The sequence below is a fragment of the Phalacrocorax aristotelis genome, chromosome 1 (genome assembly GCF_949628215.1).
Source record: "Phalacrocorax aristotelis chromosome 1, bGulAri2.1, whole genome shotgun sequence".
NCBI lineage: Eukaryota > Metazoa > Chordata > Aves > Suliformes > Phalacrocoracidae > Phalacrocorax > Phalacrocorax aristotelis.
In genome coordinates, this window is record NC_134276.1 from 98839688 (window position 1) to 98858761 (window position 19074).

At 45.2% G+C, this 19074-nt stretch overlaps 1 protein-coding gene across 16 annotated transcripts in view; it reads left to right on the forward strand.

Moving 5' to 3' along the window:
• The window catches only part of PRDM15 (PR/SET domain 15), a 43942-nt gene that overhangs the window by 6297 nt on the left and 18571 nt on the right, over positions 1-19074 (forward strand). For 10 of the 16 annotated variants that reach the window (XM_075099355.1, XM_075099397.1, XM_075099404.1 and 7 more), the window contains 6 exons: positions 2559-2652; positions 6313-6466; positions 13725-13977; positions 15148-15270; positions 17882-17980; positions 18762-18986. In XM_075099355.1, the coding sequence (XP_074955456.1) occupies positions 2559-2652; positions 6313-6466; positions 13725-13977; positions 15148-15270; positions 17882-17980; positions 18762-18986 (948 nt within the window). Of the gene's footprint in view, positions 1-2558; positions 2653-6312; positions 6467-13724; positions 13978-15147; positions 15271-17881; positions 17981-18761; positions 18987-19074 lie in introns of those variants that run through there. The other 6 variants (XM_075099443.1, XM_075099454.1, XM_075099474.1 and 3 more) reach the window with 3 other exon arrangements.

Below are 19074 nucleotides of genomic sequence, written 5' to 3' on the forward strand. Positions count from 1 at the left end.
GCAGAGAGGGCCCAGATATTGTGGATCTGCTCTGGGAAGAGCAGAGTGGAGCATATGTCTTTGGTGGTATAGATCCAGTCTTTGACCCTTGATGGCCCCACAGCTGCACATTAACCTTATGGCAACTCCATCAGAAAGTAAGGTGCACTTTTCCCTCCACCACAGATTCACCAGGGTTCCTTTAAAAGTGAATAGGCGTTTTTATTGAGTTGCAGACACCAGTGGTGAAGCTACCTTATCTCCCCTTCATAAAAAGACCCTGGTGGATAGCAACAAGGATTAGGATATGATACCATTCCCTAATTACACAGATAGAAGGTGTCACGCAACACAATTTTCCCCCTTCCAGTGGACGCTATGGTCATTGAATTTCTTGAGATTTCTTGTGCTCTTTGCAAGTTTTTCCCATGGGATATGGGGACTGCTTATGTTCTGAAGAAGTGAGTTGTTATAAATGATATTGTGCACTCCCATAGTTAACATCATAGAATAAGTATTTCATAGATGTAAGAGAGTTTTGGAATATTTTTAATAGAACTCAGTGATTATACTCGCCACAGGGTACTTGTCCATTTATTCCCATGCTTAGTTTTGTGTTTCTCCTGTGGCCGTAATCTCTTGAAAGTGTCACATATGGTGAGTGTAACAGCCTTGGGGACCATCTGCTGTAAAGCATCCCTTAGATTTTGAGAGACATGCTACACAATATCAGTATTGTATTCCCCTTGCTTTGATCATCCATCCGCAAAGGAGTGAGAGAAATGTGTAGCTTATTCCTGCATGTAGTTTTGGACAGTGCTGTCTGCACCTTGTTGAACCTGTGCAGCAGCTATCTTTGCAGAAGTGAGGGGTGCCTAGGTGCAGTCAAAAGATATAAGGGGAATGAATTAAGTGCTTTGTTTCCTTTCGCAGCAAAGCCAGTTTAAGAAGCTGTCACTCTGGGTATTCCTTCCTGTCGCCGCTGGTTATGGCAACCCTTTTTGGACGATAATCCAGTTCTTTTCAACAGTCTGGTTCCCTGTGGGTCCTCCACCCTCTCTGGTTTTGGAAATTTGTATTTAGCCCAGATTATTTCAGTAATATTAAGTGCAGCGTGAGCTACAGGCACACCCAAGGGGGGGTAGTACGGTAAACAGTGCAGGACCAGGGGGGCCACTGGCTGTTTTGATGCTGGTGCTGTGTGGATAGCACTTGCCTGCTGATCCTTGCCTCTGATACATCTGTCTGGTGCTGTACAGCAAACTGGGCTGGGAAATTAATTTAGCTGAAAAATAAACTGACGGGAAAAGATGGTTCTTTCGTTCCTTGGTTCACCAGAAGGCAGCGCAAACAGCTGTGCAGGAAGCAGCAGTACTGCCATTTGTCAAATTTATGTAGATTTTCACTGCTAAGCTGTTTTTGTTGCCAGAAGAAAAAACAACATGGACCTGTGAAATTGTAGTTTGGGATCCCTCTTCCGCGTCTTAGAAGAAATCCTTTTGTTGGTTCATTCATTGGAACAAATATCAGGAAGAAGAGTTTTCTACTTAGGAGAACAGAGGAGCTTTACTGGGGGGGCATACTCTGGAATGAAATGGCTTTTGCCCTGTTCTCTTCGCAAACAAGGTGTAACCTCCCTCTACTTTGCATCCTTACTGGGGTTACCTGACTTGCCCTCATGAGCGTGGAGCTCAGATGGAAATCACACTGTAGGAATATGACCTCTGTGCAATGATCTTCTTAAGCTGCGTCAGCAGCTGACAGGGCAGGGCAGTTTGACAGCTTTTTTTCACAGTGAAGCAATATATATGCATCTGAAATCCTGTTAAGTTGGTTTATTTTAGAAAGCCTTAAGTTATTCTGGTCTGAAAATTGTTTCTTAGGAACCATTCAGTTCTGGGTAGTTTACAGCCACATAAACTAAAAGCTAATTTAGGTAAGCTGACAGTGAATTAAGAAGTGGCCAAAATGTGTTGTGCAGCCAGCTCACTTGTTTGCAAAGGCACCAGAAGGTTCCTGGAGTTATCTCTCCCTGCACCATGGGTGACGAGTATGAGCCCGCCAGGTGTGGCTGTGGGCAGAGCTAGGCTCCCATGGCACGCTCATGCCCTGCTGAGGCCCCGTGCCGGTTCTGCTACTGGTACTGGGCTTATGCCTCCCATCACTAAAAAGGCCATGCTACGTAAGATGTTTCTAGAAGCCTGGGTTCTGGTGAAGGTAGGAACGTGTTTTTCTTTAGCTGCTAGACGTGATAGCATTTTATCTGAAGAATAATGCCATCTTTAAGCAGAATATTTACTGTGGATGTAATGCAATTATTTTCCTTTGAGAGAGAATTTAAACAGTTGTCTTCTGATAGTACTGATTGTGGTGTGTGTTATCTCACCTACACAGGTGCCAGCTATCAACTTGATGTTCAATTACACATGTTTTTTAAGCAATATAAACAAACATCTGCCTCTATATGTATGTATTTTGCCTGGTGCAAGATTTTGTATTTGGCTCTTGAAAAGAGGAGGCAGCCATTTTACAAAACTGTTTTCCGCCAACCTTTCTGTACGCTGTCTGCTTCCTTGCAGGGTGCGAGGACTGTGGGCAGTACCATGATTCAGAGTGTCCTGAGCTGGGCCCAGTGGTGACAGTCAAAGACTCCTTTGTATTAAGCAGGGCAAGGTAAGGAACGTTTGTGTTAGTTCTGACTAACCCAACACCCATGTTAGTTCTTTAAAGCATATTTGCTGTTTAGCGGGTATCACGCTGACAACTGAAAAGTGAAGTCCCAGTTTATGGAAAGCATATGGCCTTGATTGAATAGAAAAATTGATGCACACACTGAATTGCTCTACGGAATTGAAGCCATAAAATAACTTGCTGCTCATCAGGACTTGTCTTCTTTGTTGAGGCTTCTGGCAAAAAGTCAGATAGTGTCAGATGGGGTGGTGACTTCTGTCTTGGTTGAGTACCTGCAACTTTTTCCCCTCCTCAGATGTATCATATTAGTTTCAGAAAAGTGTGAGGATTTCTCATTTGTATGAATGGTTGTGTCCTCCTGCTTGGTATAACCTCTGTAGTTTCTCCACTGAGAAGCAAAACAAGTTATTATTGTGAGTCTTTATGAACAATTGTGACAGCACAGCGGAAACATTTGTGCTTGCCAAAAGAAACAAATAGGCTAAATCTAATTGGGAGAAGACAATGCTGAGTAGTGATTCTTACAGAGAAAGGCAATTAGGCATTGTCAGCAAAATTCATATTAAGGTATAAAATGTAAGGCTAAGGAAAGGAAACAACTATCATGAAGATGCAGTACAAATCCAAAAAGGGAAGAAAGTTCAAATGGCTTCATGTATTATATATTGTGCCTAGGGCTTCCATATTTCTTCTTGGCAAGTCAAGGACAGAAAACATGGGCACGTGGGCAGCTAGTCTGACACATGCTAGCTACATAGGCCATACTGTGTATTCCCAGGATAATTTTGTTAGAAATACTGAATGTGCTGGGTGTGACACATGAGTGCCATGATCCCTCTCTGCCTGGGCAGGATGCTCTTGGTGTCCCACACTGTACGTTGGCTGCACGTGTCCAGAGCCATAGACATGTTCTCTGGGCCTTCCCAGGAAAGGAAGCTCCCTGCAGCTCCTACCAGACACCACCTTCCTGTGTCTGGAAACCTGCTGTGGATGAACTCCTGCAACAAGTGTTAGTGGGGGCTACTGTCTTAACAGCCCTGACACTAGAGGTGGTTTTTTTCTTGAGGGTAATTTCAAAATGCCTGTAGGAATAATAGAAACTAGTGATGGAGGGGCTTCTCTTACACATGGAAGCTGGGCAGTGCAGTAAGTCTCCAGCCCATACTAAACAGATTCAATGACAAGTTAAACTATTATTTATTACCTTTTGTATTTTTTCCTTTTTCTTTTTTTGCCTTGCAATTTAATGCTCTTATTTATTTATATGGTGGAGAACTACCATAGTGTCCAGATGTTCCAACTGTGAATGTTTGCAAATATGGTATATGCACTGGTTTTCAGCCTTTTGTGACATGCAGACGCGTAAGTGTTCCCTAGTGGAAGTGTTGGCTGCTGGATAGTGGATTTGAAAGCAGAGCTTAAAAACAGCAGTGTTACAGAAAAATGTGTTTATTTTCCTGAAGAGTTTACAGTTGAAAACAGGTAAGGTAGTAAAGGGAATGAATAAATATAATTGCAGCCTTTATTTTACATCTGGGGAACAGTAGCTGAGAGAGTGAGATGTCTGAGGTTGAGGGCAAGTTTAACCACAAACTGGATATGAATCTCTTAAAAAACAGTCTAGTTGCTTAACCACATGATCATTGTTTCCTCTGTCCTACTGAAAAGATAAAATGGATGCTTTATATTTAGAAGTGTTAAGAAACGTTTCCTGAACTTCCCTGTCTCTAACATTGCATATTCTGTTACTAAAATGGAAAGCATTTTTTCCAATTCATTTGCTTATCATTAAGGTTGCAATCTTTTTCTATTTTTCTTTCCTTGGACAGGAAAACGGATCTGCCAGGGTCAACCTCTATAGAGTAGTCAGTAGCCTGCCTGATTATTTTTAACTTTTCATCTGTTAGCACAGAGCTGAAAAAACAGGGTTGCGTTTGGTGTCTGTAAAACCAGTATGGTGGTTCCAGTCATTATGGAAGGTGTTCTTTGTGTATTGTATGTAGTAACAATATCTACTATATGTAGTATAGAGGATGAGCCTATTTGGGGAGGAATATAGCTTATTTTTTAAAGTAAGCATGATCAAAGCTAAAGTTCTGTAGAGTCAGAGGGTAATTAATTTTGGAAGAGGTCTCAGGATATTCCAGTCAGAACTAATATCCAGGCTGAACTGCTCATTTTTGATTTTTATGCATATTGTCTCTTCTGCTCTTGCCATGCACCCCTGCAAAGAGCCTGACTCCTTCGTCTCAATGGTGTCCCCACAGGTGCGCAGGGGTGGCTGTTTGGGCCCCCACAGCCATCTCTTCCCCGGGCTGATCCAGCCCCTACTTCCCCAGCCTCTCCTCAGAGGATGACTGCTCTAGCCCCTGACCATTCTGGTGGTCCTCCCCTGGGCTTGCTCCAGTTTGTCAATGGCTTTCCCGTATTGGGGGCCCAGAGCAGGAGTCAACAGGTAGATGGAACTAGCAAGTGCATAGCAGAGGGGCACAAACACTTGCCTCAGTCCGTTGGCTGCTCCTGTTCACACCATTCCGGATGCATTTGGCCCTTTGCTGCTGGGACATGCTATGGACTCATGTCCAGTTTGCTGCCTACCACCACCCCCAGGGTCTTTCCCCCAGCCAGTACCATCATCTTCCTTCCCAGGTGCAGGACTTTGCATCTGTCCTTGGAATTTCATATGGTTCCTGTTGACGGGTCTCTCCATGCTATCCAGGTCCCTCTGGGTGACAATCCTGCCCTCGGGCATATTGACCATGCCCCTCAGTTAGTGTGATCTGCAAACTGGATAAGAGTGCACTCCATTGCCCATTCTAGATCATTAATAAAGGTGTTAAACAGGACAGGTGCCAGCACAGACCTCTGCTGTACACCAATTGTTACTGGCCTTCAGGTAGAGTAAGAACCATTGACCATGATTCACTAAGCCCGACCACCCAACAAGTTATTTACTCTAGTAGTTGTGTACCCGTTCAGACTACAACATCCCAACTTGGATATAAGAATGTCGTCAGAGTTATTGTTGCTAAAATCGAGGGAGTTGACATCCACTGCTCTTCCATCATTCACAAACCTGGTTATTTTATCCTGGAAGACAAACAGTTTGTCAGGCACGAGTAGCCCTTAGTCAATTTCTGGTGATTGTTTCCAGTCACCTTCACCTCATGTGCCCATAAATGCCTCCCAAAAGGTCTTGTTCCATGATTTTCCCAGGGACTGAAGTGAGGTCAACCTTCATCTAGTTCCTTGTGTCACCCTTTTGGCCTTTTTTGAAGATGGGTGCAACATTTGTCTTTCTCTGGTCATCTGACACCTCCCCTGATGCCCGTGATCTTTCCAGGATGATAGAGAGTAGTCTCACTATGGTATTAGACTGCTCTGTCAGCACCCTCAGGTGCAGCCTGTCGGGTCTATGGACGTACATGGGTTCAGCACCCTCAAGCAATCACTGATGTAGCTCTCCTCCACTGCTGGTAGTTGTTCCTTTCTGTTTATGTATAAATCCTGGTACAAATCAGAAAAAGTTTTCTGTCACTGGAGATTGGAGAAATAGATCCTGACATCTTTATTCCGTGGATTCCTGCAGTTTTGTCCTATGCATAATTGTTTCTTTTTCTCAATTCTCTCTTCAATTCTTAGATCATCTCTGCCTTCTAATTTGGAGATAAGACAATTGGAAGATGGGACTGAAGGAGTATTTGCTCTGACTCAGCTAGTGAAGCGTACCCAGTTTGGCCCATTTGAGTCCAGGAGAGTTGCCAAGCTGGAAGAGGAATCAGTTTTTCCCCTGAAGGTAAGACATAGCACATGAAAGGCAATAACAGAGTCTGTTTACCCATGTTGATTTTATGCTATCTACCACTGTGGAAAAAAATGTGTGTAGGGGGGTTATTTGGGACATCTTTTAGGCATGCCCTATAATGGACTGCCTAAACATTCTCTGTGCAAGATACAGAAGAACCAAGCTAAAGGCTCGTTCTGCATGTTTGAGGTGAACATCTTTATAGGAGATAGGGCTAGGATACAGGCAGCAAAACTGCTTGTCTTTCACCTTCTGCATGTGGTAATACAAGAGGGACGATGGCTGTGGCAGTTTGTTTCCGTTGTTTTAATGAGTCTTCTATTTGATTGTGTTTGCTTAATGAGTGACATATGCATTAGGTTTATGGAACATGCCAAATAAATATTTTTTCTATCTTGCATTTGTTTTATTCTTCTCTTGACAAGTTTTGGTAGGAGAAATGCTACAGTAAAAATTGAATTCAGTCTTACGTTTTCAGTAATACCTAACTCAGAAGTAAAGATTTAGAAATGTGTCTCGGGCTGATGGGTATTTCACAGCATACTGTTTGGATTCCCCTCCATTCTCCTGTATACAGTCATTGACATTTTGTGAGAAACTGGTGGCTATAGCAATAATTCTTAGGATAGAAGTTCAGTTTGTTCCTGTCCTGCTCCTGGTAGTCTGTCTCAGACTAACTCATCTGAAGATGTGACTGTGTCGTGGTTTAGCCGGCAGCTCAGCCCCACACAGTCGCTCGCTCACTACCCCACCGGTAGATGGGGGAGAGAATCAGAAGGGTAACGCTCGTGGGTTGGTATAAGAACAGTTTAATAATTAAAATTAAAAGAAACAACAACAGAAATGCAATGTAAAGGAGAACAACGAGAGGCGCAAAGCCCCGGGGGAGGGGAACAAACCACTGAAACAAACGGCACGTGACACAGCGGCCCGCCAACATGCCACTCCCGAGCCGCAACCTGCCCCCCCTTAATATACTGGTCATGGTGTCACATGGTAGGGCATGAACCTGCCATTGGCCAGTCGGGGTCAGCTGCCCCTGCCATGGCCCCGCCCCTCCCAGCCCCCCACCACGCGGCAGAGCACAGGAAGCTGGAAAGGTAGCCCACCCCCCATGGTGAGGAGAATTAACCCCTTCTCAGCTAAAACCAGCACATTCTCCACCCCTTATTCCATACCATTTACACCATGCCCAGGTCCCATACGATGCAATACAACCGTACCAACCACCACCCCTCCCCTTCCCATCCTTTAACATAATACACAGACATCATTCCCTTAGTTCATGGACCTTCCCTGTAAAATGTCCATTAAAATGTCCATTGAGTTCACACAGTCCATGACTCTGGGCTCCATCTGTTGTATCAGTCTTTCAGGGTGGGAGAGGTGGTGTATGGCGTTGGGTTGCTGCATACCGAGTCAGTCATCGTTCCATCATGGCTGCACTTTGCTTGTTTCACAGTCTATCTTCCATGGATTGGGAGGCTCGTACTCTGATATCATTGATACAACACAGAGGTGACACACAGTATTATATAGCAGTTCACATTGTGCCATTCAGTTCATTGACTGTTTTTGCCCAAAATCAAATCCCCTTGAGGGACGCATCGGATTTCTCCATCCTCCTGCATCACCCACCAAGTGCACCCAGGTCCTCGAGCAAAAGCAATCCCACGAATGGGTTTGCCTTTGACGGAGGCAGGAAGAACCCAGACTGTTTTGCCCAGCATACTTTTTCTGTGCACTACAGGGACTCTATCCCCTTCCACAGTATGTAGGATTTCTGACTGGGCAGGGCCAGCTCGGTTGGCAGATCCCCTCGTGTTGACTAACCACGTGGCTTTTGCTAAATGTGTATCCCAGTGCTTGAATGTTCCACCCCCCATTGCTCTCAGTGTAGTTTTTAACAGTCCATTGGGGAAATTGAACGGTACAGAGGCTGGTGCGTGATAGGGGATGTGATACACCCACTCAATGCCATGCTCTTTGGCCCAGGTGTCTATGAGGTTATTTCGGAAATGAGTCCTGTTGTCTGACTCAATTCTCTCTGGGGTGCCGTGTCGCCACAGGACTTGTTTTTCGAGACCCAGGGCAGTGTTCCGGGCAGTGGCGTGGGGGACAGGATATGTTTCCGGCCAGCCAGTCGTTGTTTCTACCATTGTAAGCACATGGCGCTTGCCTTGGCGGGTCTGTGGGAGTGTGATATAGTCAATTTGCCAGGCCTCCCCATATTTATATTTCAGCCATCGTCCCCCATACCACAGAGGCTTTACCCACTTCGCTTGCTTGATTGCAGCGCATGTTTCACATTCGTGGATAGCCTGTGCAATGGCCATGGACGTTAAGTCCACCCCTCGATCATGAGCCCACCTGTATGTTGCATCTCTCCCTTGATGGCCTGAGGTGTCATGGGCCCACTGAGCTAGAAACAGTTCACCCTTATGCTGCCAGTCCAGATCCACCTCAGCCACTTCAATCTTGGCAGCCTGATCTACCTGCTGGTTGTTCCACTGTTCTTCAGTGGCCCGGCTCTTGGGGACGTGAGCATCTACATGGTGTACTTTTACAACCAGGTTCTCTACCTGAGAAGCAATATCTTGCCACAGTGTGACGGCCCAGATGGGTTTGCCTCTGCGCTGCCAGTTGCTTTGCTTCCACTGCTGCAGCCAGCCCCACAGGGCATTTGCCACCATCCAGGAGTCAGTATAGAGATAGAGCACTGGCCACTTTTCCCGTTCAGCGATGTCTAAGGCCAGCTGGATGGCCTTTACCTCTGCAAACTGGCTCGATTCACCTTCTCCTTCAGCAGTTTCTGCTACTTGTCGTGTAGGGCTCCATACAGCAGCCTTCCATCTCCGGTGCTTTCCCACAAGGCGACAGGACCCATCAGTGAACAGGGCATACTGCTTCTCATCTTCTGGCAGTTTGTTATACAGTGGGGCTTCTTCAGCACGTGTCACCTCCTCCTCTGGTGATAATCCAAAATCTTTGCCTTCTGGCCAGTCCATAATCACTTCCAAGATTCCTGGGCGACTGGGGTTTCCTACTCGAGCCCGCTGGGTGATCAGTGCAACCCATTTACTCCACGTAGCATCAGTTGCATGGTGTGTAGAGGGGATGTTTCCTTTGAACATCCAGCCCAGCACTGGCAGTCGGGGTGCCAGGAGCAACTGTGCTTCAGTACCAACCACTTCTGAAGCAGCTCAAACCCCTTCATGTGCTGCCAATATCTCTCTTTCAGTTGGAGTATAGCAGGCTTCGGACCCTCTGTATCCCCGACTCCAAAACCCTAGGGGTCGACCCTGGATCTCCCCATGTGCTTTCTGCCAGAGGCTCCAGGTCGGGCCATTCTCCCCGGCTGTGGTGTAGAGCAGATTTTTTACATCTTGTCCTGCCCGGACTGGCCCAAGAGCTACTGCATGGACTATTTCTCGTTTAATCTGTTCAAAGGCTTGTCGTTGCTCAGGGCCCCATTTGAAATCGTTCTTTTTCCGGGTCACTTGACAGAGAGGGCTTACGATCATACTGTAATTTGGAATATGCATTCTCCAAAAACCCACAACGCCCAAGAAAGCTTGTGTTTCCTTTTTGCTAGCTGGTGGAGACATGGCTGCTATTTTGTTGATCATATCCATTGGAATCTGACGACGACCATCTTGCCATTTTATTCCTAAGAACTGGATCTCTTGTGTGGGTCCCTTCACCTTACTTTGTTTTATGGCAAAACCAGCCTTCAGAAGGATTTGGACTATTTTCTCTCCTTTCTCAAAAACTTCTTCTGCTGTGTTGCCCCACACAATGATGTCATCGATGTATTGAAGGTGTTCTGGAGCTTCTCCCTGTTCCAGTGCAGTCTGAATCAGTCCATGGCAAATGGTAGGACTGTGTTTCCACCCCTGGGGCAGTCGATTCCAGGTGTACTGGACACCCCTCCATGTGAAAGCAAACTGTGGCCTGCACTCTGCTGCCAGAGGGATTGAGAAGAATGCATTAGCAATATCAATTGTGGCATACCACTTGGCTGCCTTTGACTCCAGTTTGTATTGAAGTTCTAGCATGTCTGGCACAGCAGCACTCAACGGCGGAGTGACTTCATTCAGGCCACGATAGTCTACTGTTAGTCTCCACTCTCCATTAGACTTCCGCACTGGCCATATGGGACTGTTAAAGGGTGAGTGGGTCTTACTGATGACTCCTTGGCTCCTCAGTTGGTGAATGAGTTCATGGATGGGGATCAGAGAGTCTCTGTTGGTGCGATATTGCCGCCAGTGCACTGTTGTGGTGACGATTGGCACCTGTTGTTCTTTGACCTTCAGCAACCCCACAACAGAAGGGTCCTTTAAAAGGCCAGGCAAGGTAGACAGCTGTTTAGTTTCCTTCATCTCCAAGGCAGCTACACCAAAATCCCACCTGTACCCTTTTGGGTCCCTGAAATACGCTCTCCTGAGATAGTCTATGTCAGGGATGCACAGAGCCTCGGGGCCAGTCACAATGGGGTGCTTCTGCCACTCATTCCCAGTTAGGCTCACTTCGGCCTCCAATACAGTTAGCTCTTGGGATCCCCCTGTCACTCCAGCAATGCTGATGGGTTCTGCCCCTATATAGTTTGATGGCATTAAGGTGCACTGTGCGCCGGTGTCCACTAAAGCTTTATACTCCTGTGGGTCGGACGTGCCAGGCCATCGGATCCACACAGTCCAGTAAGCCCGGTTATCCCTTTCCTCCACCCGGCTGGAGGCAGGGCCCCTCTAGTCCTGATCATGGCAGTCACAACTCACTTCCTGTAAATGTGAATCAGGAGTCCCTCTATTACACTTAGAAATAAAATCAGCACTTCAGCTCCTCTGTCTGGGGACTTGCTCACTGGAAATTTGAGCAGCATCTTTCCTGGAAGAGCCTCCCTGAGTGACTGTTCTTCCTTGCAGTTCATGTACTCGTGCCTGTAGGGTCAAGGTAGGCTTGCCATCCCACCTCATCATGTCCTCTCCGTGGTCACACAGGTAGAACCATAGAGTGGCCAGTTGCGTATCCCCTCCTTTGAGCCAAAGGACGCTTATTCCTAACAGCTGAGACACTACTCTGTCGAGGTGGGGAGCAGGACATATCTCCTTTGAGTTGCTGGACCTCTTGGGATAGTTTCTCCACAGCAGAGACAAGCGAGGAAGAGATATTTGTGTCATAATCCCGGAGTCTATCAATCACCTCCACCACTGTTGGTGTCTCATCATCTTTCCAGGACATCACTGCCAATGAGTTTGCATGCGAAGATGGTGCGCTCCGTACAAACTTCCGCCACGTGGGTCATGTGCACTCAGCTTCATCTGGATCTTTGGATGACCGTTGATCATCCAGGTCACCATAAATCACCTCAAGCACAGCTAATTCCCTTAGATACTGGATGCCTTTCTCCATAGTTGCCCATTTTCCTGGGCGATATGTAGCATCTTCTTTAAAGGGATACCTTTCCTTCACTCCAGACAGGAGTTGCCTCCAGAGGCTGAGGGCTTGTGGTTTTTTCCCCCAATTGCTTTGTCAACTCCCCCTTCCCCAGAAAGGGATCCCAGTTGTTTGGCTTCTTTTCCCTCTAGTTCCAGGCTACTGGCCCCATTATCCCAGCATCGGAGCAGCCAGGTGACAATGCGCTCACCTGAACAACGGCTATAATCTTTTCGCATGTCTCGCAACTCGCTCAAGGACAGGGATCGGGTGGTCTCTATTTCATTTATGACTTCTTCCTCCTCTCCCCGCGATGGCCCTGGTTCTTCATCATCCCGTTCTAAACGAGTTGATGTCCGCTTCCAATATTTCATCTTGTGTATGGGGGCAACTGATACTGGTACGGGTTGATTCTCTGAGCCAGCTCCGGTACTTGTTGTGGGGGTTTGAGTGGCCGAAGTGCCTGTCCTCAGGGCTGGAGTAACTACAGTGCCAGTCACTTTGCATTTCAATCCAGAGACTTAACGTTGCAGTTATCTGTGTCTTTCTGGAGTTCCCAGCGTAACAACATACTTTCTCCAAATATTCTACTAGTTTTTTAGGATTCTGCACTTCTTCAGGGGTGAAACTCCAGAACACTGGGGGTGCCCACTGCCCTAGGTATTTGCCCATGCTATCCCACATGCCCTGCCACTCGTAACTATCAAGCCTCGGGGCAGATTTCTGGGTGATATTCTTAAGTTGCTTAGTCAAAACCAAAACAACATGCCCAAAAACTAACAATAAGTGCACCTTAACCACCCAAGGATGTTCAAGGTACAAAAAGGTGGTTGTAACAGAGGCAGAGACATCATAGAACAAAGTTGCAAAGATACCATTCTGTATTTCCTCCATATAAAATCTCTCAGAGGAGGAGGTATAATTGCTAATTGCCTCAACAAGGTGGTATCCGAAGTACAGTAACGGTTTCAGCAAAAACCCCAAATACCAGATAAAGCTGAAAATGAGTGTTTGTATAACAAATCTTGTAGGCAAAACATCACTAATCACAGCAGAACGCAGCAGACTCAACAAACCAACACCGATCTTTAACACCAACTGCAAAAAGGACAACATGGTGCTGTGACCAGCAGCTGTTGTTATCTCCAACCCTTGAGCCCCACATTGGGCGCCAAAAAGACTGTCGTGGTTTAGCGGCAGCTCAGCCCCACACAGCCGCTCGCTCACTGCCCCACCGGTAGTTGGGGGAGAGAATCAGAAGGGTAACGCTCGTGGGTTGGGATAAGAACAGTTTAATAATTAAAATTAAAGGAAACAACAACAGAAATGCAATGTAAAGGAGAACAACGAGAGGCGCAAAGCCCCGGGGGAGGGGGGAAGGGAGGGGGGAAGGGGAACGAACCGCCGAAACAAACCGCTCGCGCCGCAACCACCCGCCGCAGCGCCGCTCCCGAGCCGCGACCTGCCCCCCCTCCATATACTGGTCGTGGTGTCACGTGGTATGGAATGAACCTGCCATTGGCCAGTCGGGGTCAGCCGCCCCCCCATGGCCCTGCCCCTCCCAGCCCCCCCCCGCCACGCGGCAGAGCGCGGGAAGCTGGAAAAGTAGCCCACCCCCTACGGTGAGGAGAATTAACCCCTTCGCAGCCAAAACCAGCACAGACTGATATACGAAACATGCTTGATGCAAGTGGTGAGGCTTACTTTGTCTGATGTACATTGAATGAAAGCCTTTTCAAAGCAGAAAATAAATATTCTTCTTAACATTTTATTATTTGGTAGGGTTTTATTATATGTATATTTTGCTTGGCAGGTGTTCCAGAAGGATGGGCCCCTGGTATATTTTGACACCTCAAATGAAGATGATTGCAACTGGATGATGATGGTGCGACCAGCCACCAAATATGAGCATCAAAACTTAACTGCTTTCCAGCATGACAATGATATTTATTTCACCACCTCCCGGGACATCCCAGCAGGAACTGAGCTGCGAGTGTGGTACGCAGCTTTTTACGCCAAAAAAATGGAAAAGCCAGTGCTGAAGCAGGTCACTAGTATTGCCAATGGTATGTGTGGGGGCCTTTTCTCCTTCCTAAGGGCCCAGGCCTGACAGGGACTCATAGTCCCCTACTCTTGTAGTTGACAGTGCTGTTTATTCAGTAGTCTCTCACCCTGAATTTGTTAGCCTTTAGAGTTTGGCTAACCTGCATACATGGTTGTTCTGCAAGAAGAAAGCAGAGATTCTGCACCGTGATGTATCTGAGTTTTTGGAAACAGATGGCCTAGTTGATGATTCAGCCTCTTCAGAGGGAGCAAACCAGATAAATAGTTCTTAAACGAAGAACTGGTGGCTGCATCGAAAACATTTCTGGGTAGAAAAGCAAAGGAACCCAAGTGTCAGCATAAATCTGAACATATATGCAGATTTGCTAAGGAAGCCATTCTTTTTCAGTTGTAGTGAAAATGTTTTGGCTTTGCTCAGAACTGTTACACAGTTCTAAAAAACTACTTTTGTCTTATGCAGACTTACATGGGACCCACTAGAATAAGATAAGCTCGAGAGTGAACTGCCATTCCACATGATTGCTTGCGCATTGGCAAAGAAAGGCAGCAGATCTTTTAGAATCTGAATTAGAAGTGCCAGAAGTCTCTTGTTCCTCTGCCCCTTGTTTTCTTCTACTTTTGCATGTCTACAGCTAAAAGGCATGATCCTTTAGCATTGCAAGAGCGTTTTCTTTCTGTTCTTGAGTTGGGAGTACTCCCTGAATGGTATTACTGCTACGCTGAGTATAATTTGAGGTGACAAATGGCTTGGGGAGAGGCCATAGCCATCAGCATGCTTTATGGCTGGTCTTGATGGTAAGCACAGTCTTAAGTGCTACAGGTGAATCAACACAGTTAACAGGTTTCCGAATTCCAAGATGTTTCCATTTGGTATTAACTGGAAGGTTTAATCTCTCTCCTGTTTGCGTAATTTTGTATGCATACAGGTATTTAAAAATCTTGTTTAGGTACGTCCTGCTTTCTCTGTTCAGCCCTTTCACTATATGCTCCAGAATATGAAAGACATGTTGTATGAGATTCAGGCATAAGAATGTCCTGGTTAGGATTTTACATGAGAATGGTTTTTTGCAGGCCTGCTATAGGGCAGACAAACATGGTTACTGCCCTCAGCATAGGGCAAGAGAATCAAAGGGTATGGAAAGTAGACAAGGAACTGTTTTTACTCTTCACAGATATGTGCTCAGTAGGGATGGAATCTGATAAAGAGGGGAATAAAATCTCTTCAAAACCATCATCTGCTGTCTTCCCCCATAAAAAAACGAAGAAATCCAGCATACCAGCAGCTGATCCAGCAGGTATGCAAAATTATGATATTTTTAGGGGAATAGAGGACAGGTGCAGATCTAAAGAGCTGTTAGGTGTACCGCTTCTATGCAGATATTATGGTTATATAACCTTCAGCAAATATTAATTTAGAGAGGATTTGAAAGTCTGGATTTTTATGTTTAATTTCATGGGCATGGTGCTTGAAATACATGTGCAGGTTCAAAAGCAACAGAGTGGCCGATAAACCTTTAGGCAGATGATTTTCATGAAAACCACAACTGCTTCTGACTTTGGAGGTGGTTGGTGTTGGGTGGGGGCAGTTCCAAGGAAAATCTTTAGACTCTCTGTGCAAAGTGTAGTAGTTCAAATGATCAAATTCTAGAAGAAAACATGAGACTCTGAGTGAATGTAAGAACGGTGCTGTTTGGAAACATCAAGAACACTATCCCCAAATTACAATAATACCAGAAGCCTATTAGAGTTCAGACTGTACTTGATTACAGGAACTCAAATTTAGATAAACTTATAAGCAGTACAGATACTCTTGGCAAAGAACATACGGCTCAGGAAATAACTAGTGGTGTCATAGGAACTCAATCCCCAGGGCTGAGTGTGAAGCAATGCTCCCCACCCTGTAATCTCTGATAAGCGGAACAATGAAATTAAGAACCCACTTAACACAAATTGCCATGTCTAAAGGTAAACTCAAGAGTATGTAGTGTGGAGATCAGGATCAAGAGACAGCCGTTCTGGTTCTGTTCTCTGAAAAGGTTACTTTGCTAAATTTTGCCTACTAAAAGTAGCCAAGAGGAAGAGAGTTGTTGCAGATGTGTACCGAGCAATTAATCAGAAGATCCATTCATTTAACTTGGATAGTGTCACAGCTAAAATGTGAAGTTGGCTGGGGAGTTGTCTTTCAGTTTGGCATCATTGATTTTGTGGGGGGGGGGGGGGGGGTGGTGGTGGTGAATATGAAGAACTTGAACAGCCTCTCCTATATCCTTCATCCTACTGTCTGAAAGTCCAACTTCAATAGAAACAAAATGCTGCCTATTACACTTTGGGGAACCATAAAGTGTTCTCACTGATGTAGTGTTTTGGTGTTTCCAGAACCAAATATGCCTCCATTGGTTCTGACTGTTCGTCTCAAGATGTACAATCCTGTTGCCAGCTGACAGATCTGTGCTTCCAAGTAAACCGAGTTGCCCTGCAGCTGCCCTGGAAGCCTGAAGAAGTGGGAACCTAAACAGGACCTAACTCTTCCTGGCAAACCAGTGTACAACTAGGGTTTCTAGGTTTACTGCTTGAGACAGCTGAGGAGCAAGGGAAGTGCAGAGTCAGGGATAATTTTCCAAGACAGACCTCAGTTTTGCAGATAGTGCTTTTCCAGTTTTACTAGCCTGCAACTTCATGAGACTGATGCTTTAGCTTACATGTTGTTTACCAATCTGAGTTTTTTTTAAAGTTATGCAGAATCTTGGGGTTTAGGTTTTCTGGATTTGGCCTCCCAGACAGAGCTCTCAAGATAAGGAGTTTTTTATGTAGCCTGTGAAGAAGGAATCACTGTTGCTGAATTGTCTAGTCATTTTTTAATTAATTTATTACAGCGTGGATGAGATCACGCCTATGTAGTGCAGAACGTTGGATGTAATGTGTAGCAGGGAACAACCTCTGCCTCAGAGAATCTTTTATTTTAGTTTAAAAGCCAGCTGTGAAAAGGAGGAAGTAAGTTTATTGTCCCATTACAGATGGGGTCCTCAGGCAGAGAGAGATTAACTGACTTGCTCACAATCATACAGGAAATCTGTGGCAGAAACTTGAGGTACAGTTTGAATCTTCTGTGCTGTCATTCACATAACCCAGTTGCAGTGTCATCCTCCTCCTCTCGGGGAGCCTTGTAAACTGCGGAATGTTCAGCTTTGTCTGTACCAAAAAAATCTCTGAACCAGTCCAGATTTATCAGATCCTCTTGACAAATTCATACATGTCATCCAAGGAGTTTAAGACAGTGGACTGTGAACAGAGTAATCGTCTTCCTCTCTTTATTTTTTTTTCATTCCAGTTCCATTTTCCCCCTAATTTCTTCTTTATTTTCTTTATCTGGCATGAGCTGATATGTTAATTAAAACATGAATATGGTGGTTTCATACAACATCTAAATAATGAAACTGCTGAAACCCAGGTTTTCATTGTCCTCACCCTTACTTCTGTTAATCAAAATGTTCTTACTCTGCAATGCTCTTCACAGAGAGCAAGGAGGCTTCTCTTGCTTCTGTCCTCAGCTGACCCAGAAGAGGACTGGTAACCCTAGTTTTAAAGGTGATAAAAATTGCTTTTTATTGTGCCTTTGATAATCACAGTTCTTTAGAAAGTGATAAAGGGACACTCAAGACTTTACAGAAGCAGTGATATTCTCTCCTGGCATCATTTAGTTTCTCTTCCGACTTCTCATATATTCTGATATTTCATGTGTCCATGTTTGGAAAATACTGAAGAGGTCCCAGCTGCCCTGTGGGCCTCTTACTGCTTAAATTGTAACTTGTGATACCCAGGGAGTTGTTGCAAGGTAAACAAAGCTGCAGGGATGTACCACTTTTCCATTTTCAAAGCTTTTCGGTATTTCTTCTTCTTGTGATTTAGTGAATACTCCAGAAGGCAGTGGAGCTGCAGAAGCAGAGTCAAGCCAGTGGACGTGTAAAGTGTGTTCATCTGCTTTCCAGGAGCCTCACCTGCTGACAGGTAAGAAGTGCTAGAAATTTGTGAGAGAGTAATGAGAAGCATCAGAATTCTGTTCTTCCACAGCAGGACACTCTGAAGCCATACCCTGTCCGTGATGCAGTAAGATAAAGGTTTTAATTTTTTTGGTCCTTTAAGAAAAAGAGTAGTGGGGAAGGTAAAACAGTGATGTTTTGGATCCGGCAGTGGTCAGTCTCTGGGCAAGCAACTGATGTTCAATCTAGAAGAAATAAAACTGTTGTCTAGAAGATGACATGTGAATGTTAGGAATATCAAGGATGTGGAACTGCATGAGCAATGTATAAGGTCAGTGATGCCAGCTTATACTTAGCAATATTGTCTGTCTGGTATTGATGGCACAAGTTTAGTAAAAGTAATGGAATTTTTTTTTTTTCTGCATTTCATCTGCAGCTCTTTTATGTAGTTTTCAAAAGAATATTTAAGAGCTCTGACCATTTGATGAATCATTTTTGAAAAGGGGACTTAGTCTGCTAAATAATTTGGGCATTTGGAAAAATGTACTCATTATCAGGGGGTGTGGCCCTTTTCCAGTGATAGCTAATAAATCTCTTCAAAAATTCAGTCCCTGAGAGTAATCGTTTCAATGTTTAATAGACTGTATGCTTTTATTTAGGAAGGTATTGTGGCTGCTTTTGAAATGTATTTGAAGTGTCTCTGCTAGGCGAGGTTGACCTGATAGATAGGCTTCAGCTGGATTTATCCCTTTGAGATTTCATGACAGTTTCTTTCCTCCTTACTCTGCTGTTCTTTCCCATCCACCCAGAGCACTTGCTGAGTCACCTGGAACAAGCTAAAGGTGCCTCCCAAACCAGCCAAAATGAGGCTGGTGCAGAGAAGGCAGCAGAGGCTTCCTCTGTGGATCAGCCAGTGGTTTGTGATGCAGCCAGTGCCGGTACAGACTCAAAGAGGAAGGCCAGGCGGGGAAGAAAGCCCAAGACAGCAAAAGCAGAAACACCTCTTGTCATTGCTGAAGAGAAGGATTCTGCAGGTGAAACAAAACTTAAGAAAATGCTAAGCATATATTGTCTCATATATCTTTGATACCTTCTCAGAAAGGTCTATAAAGTGACACAGAG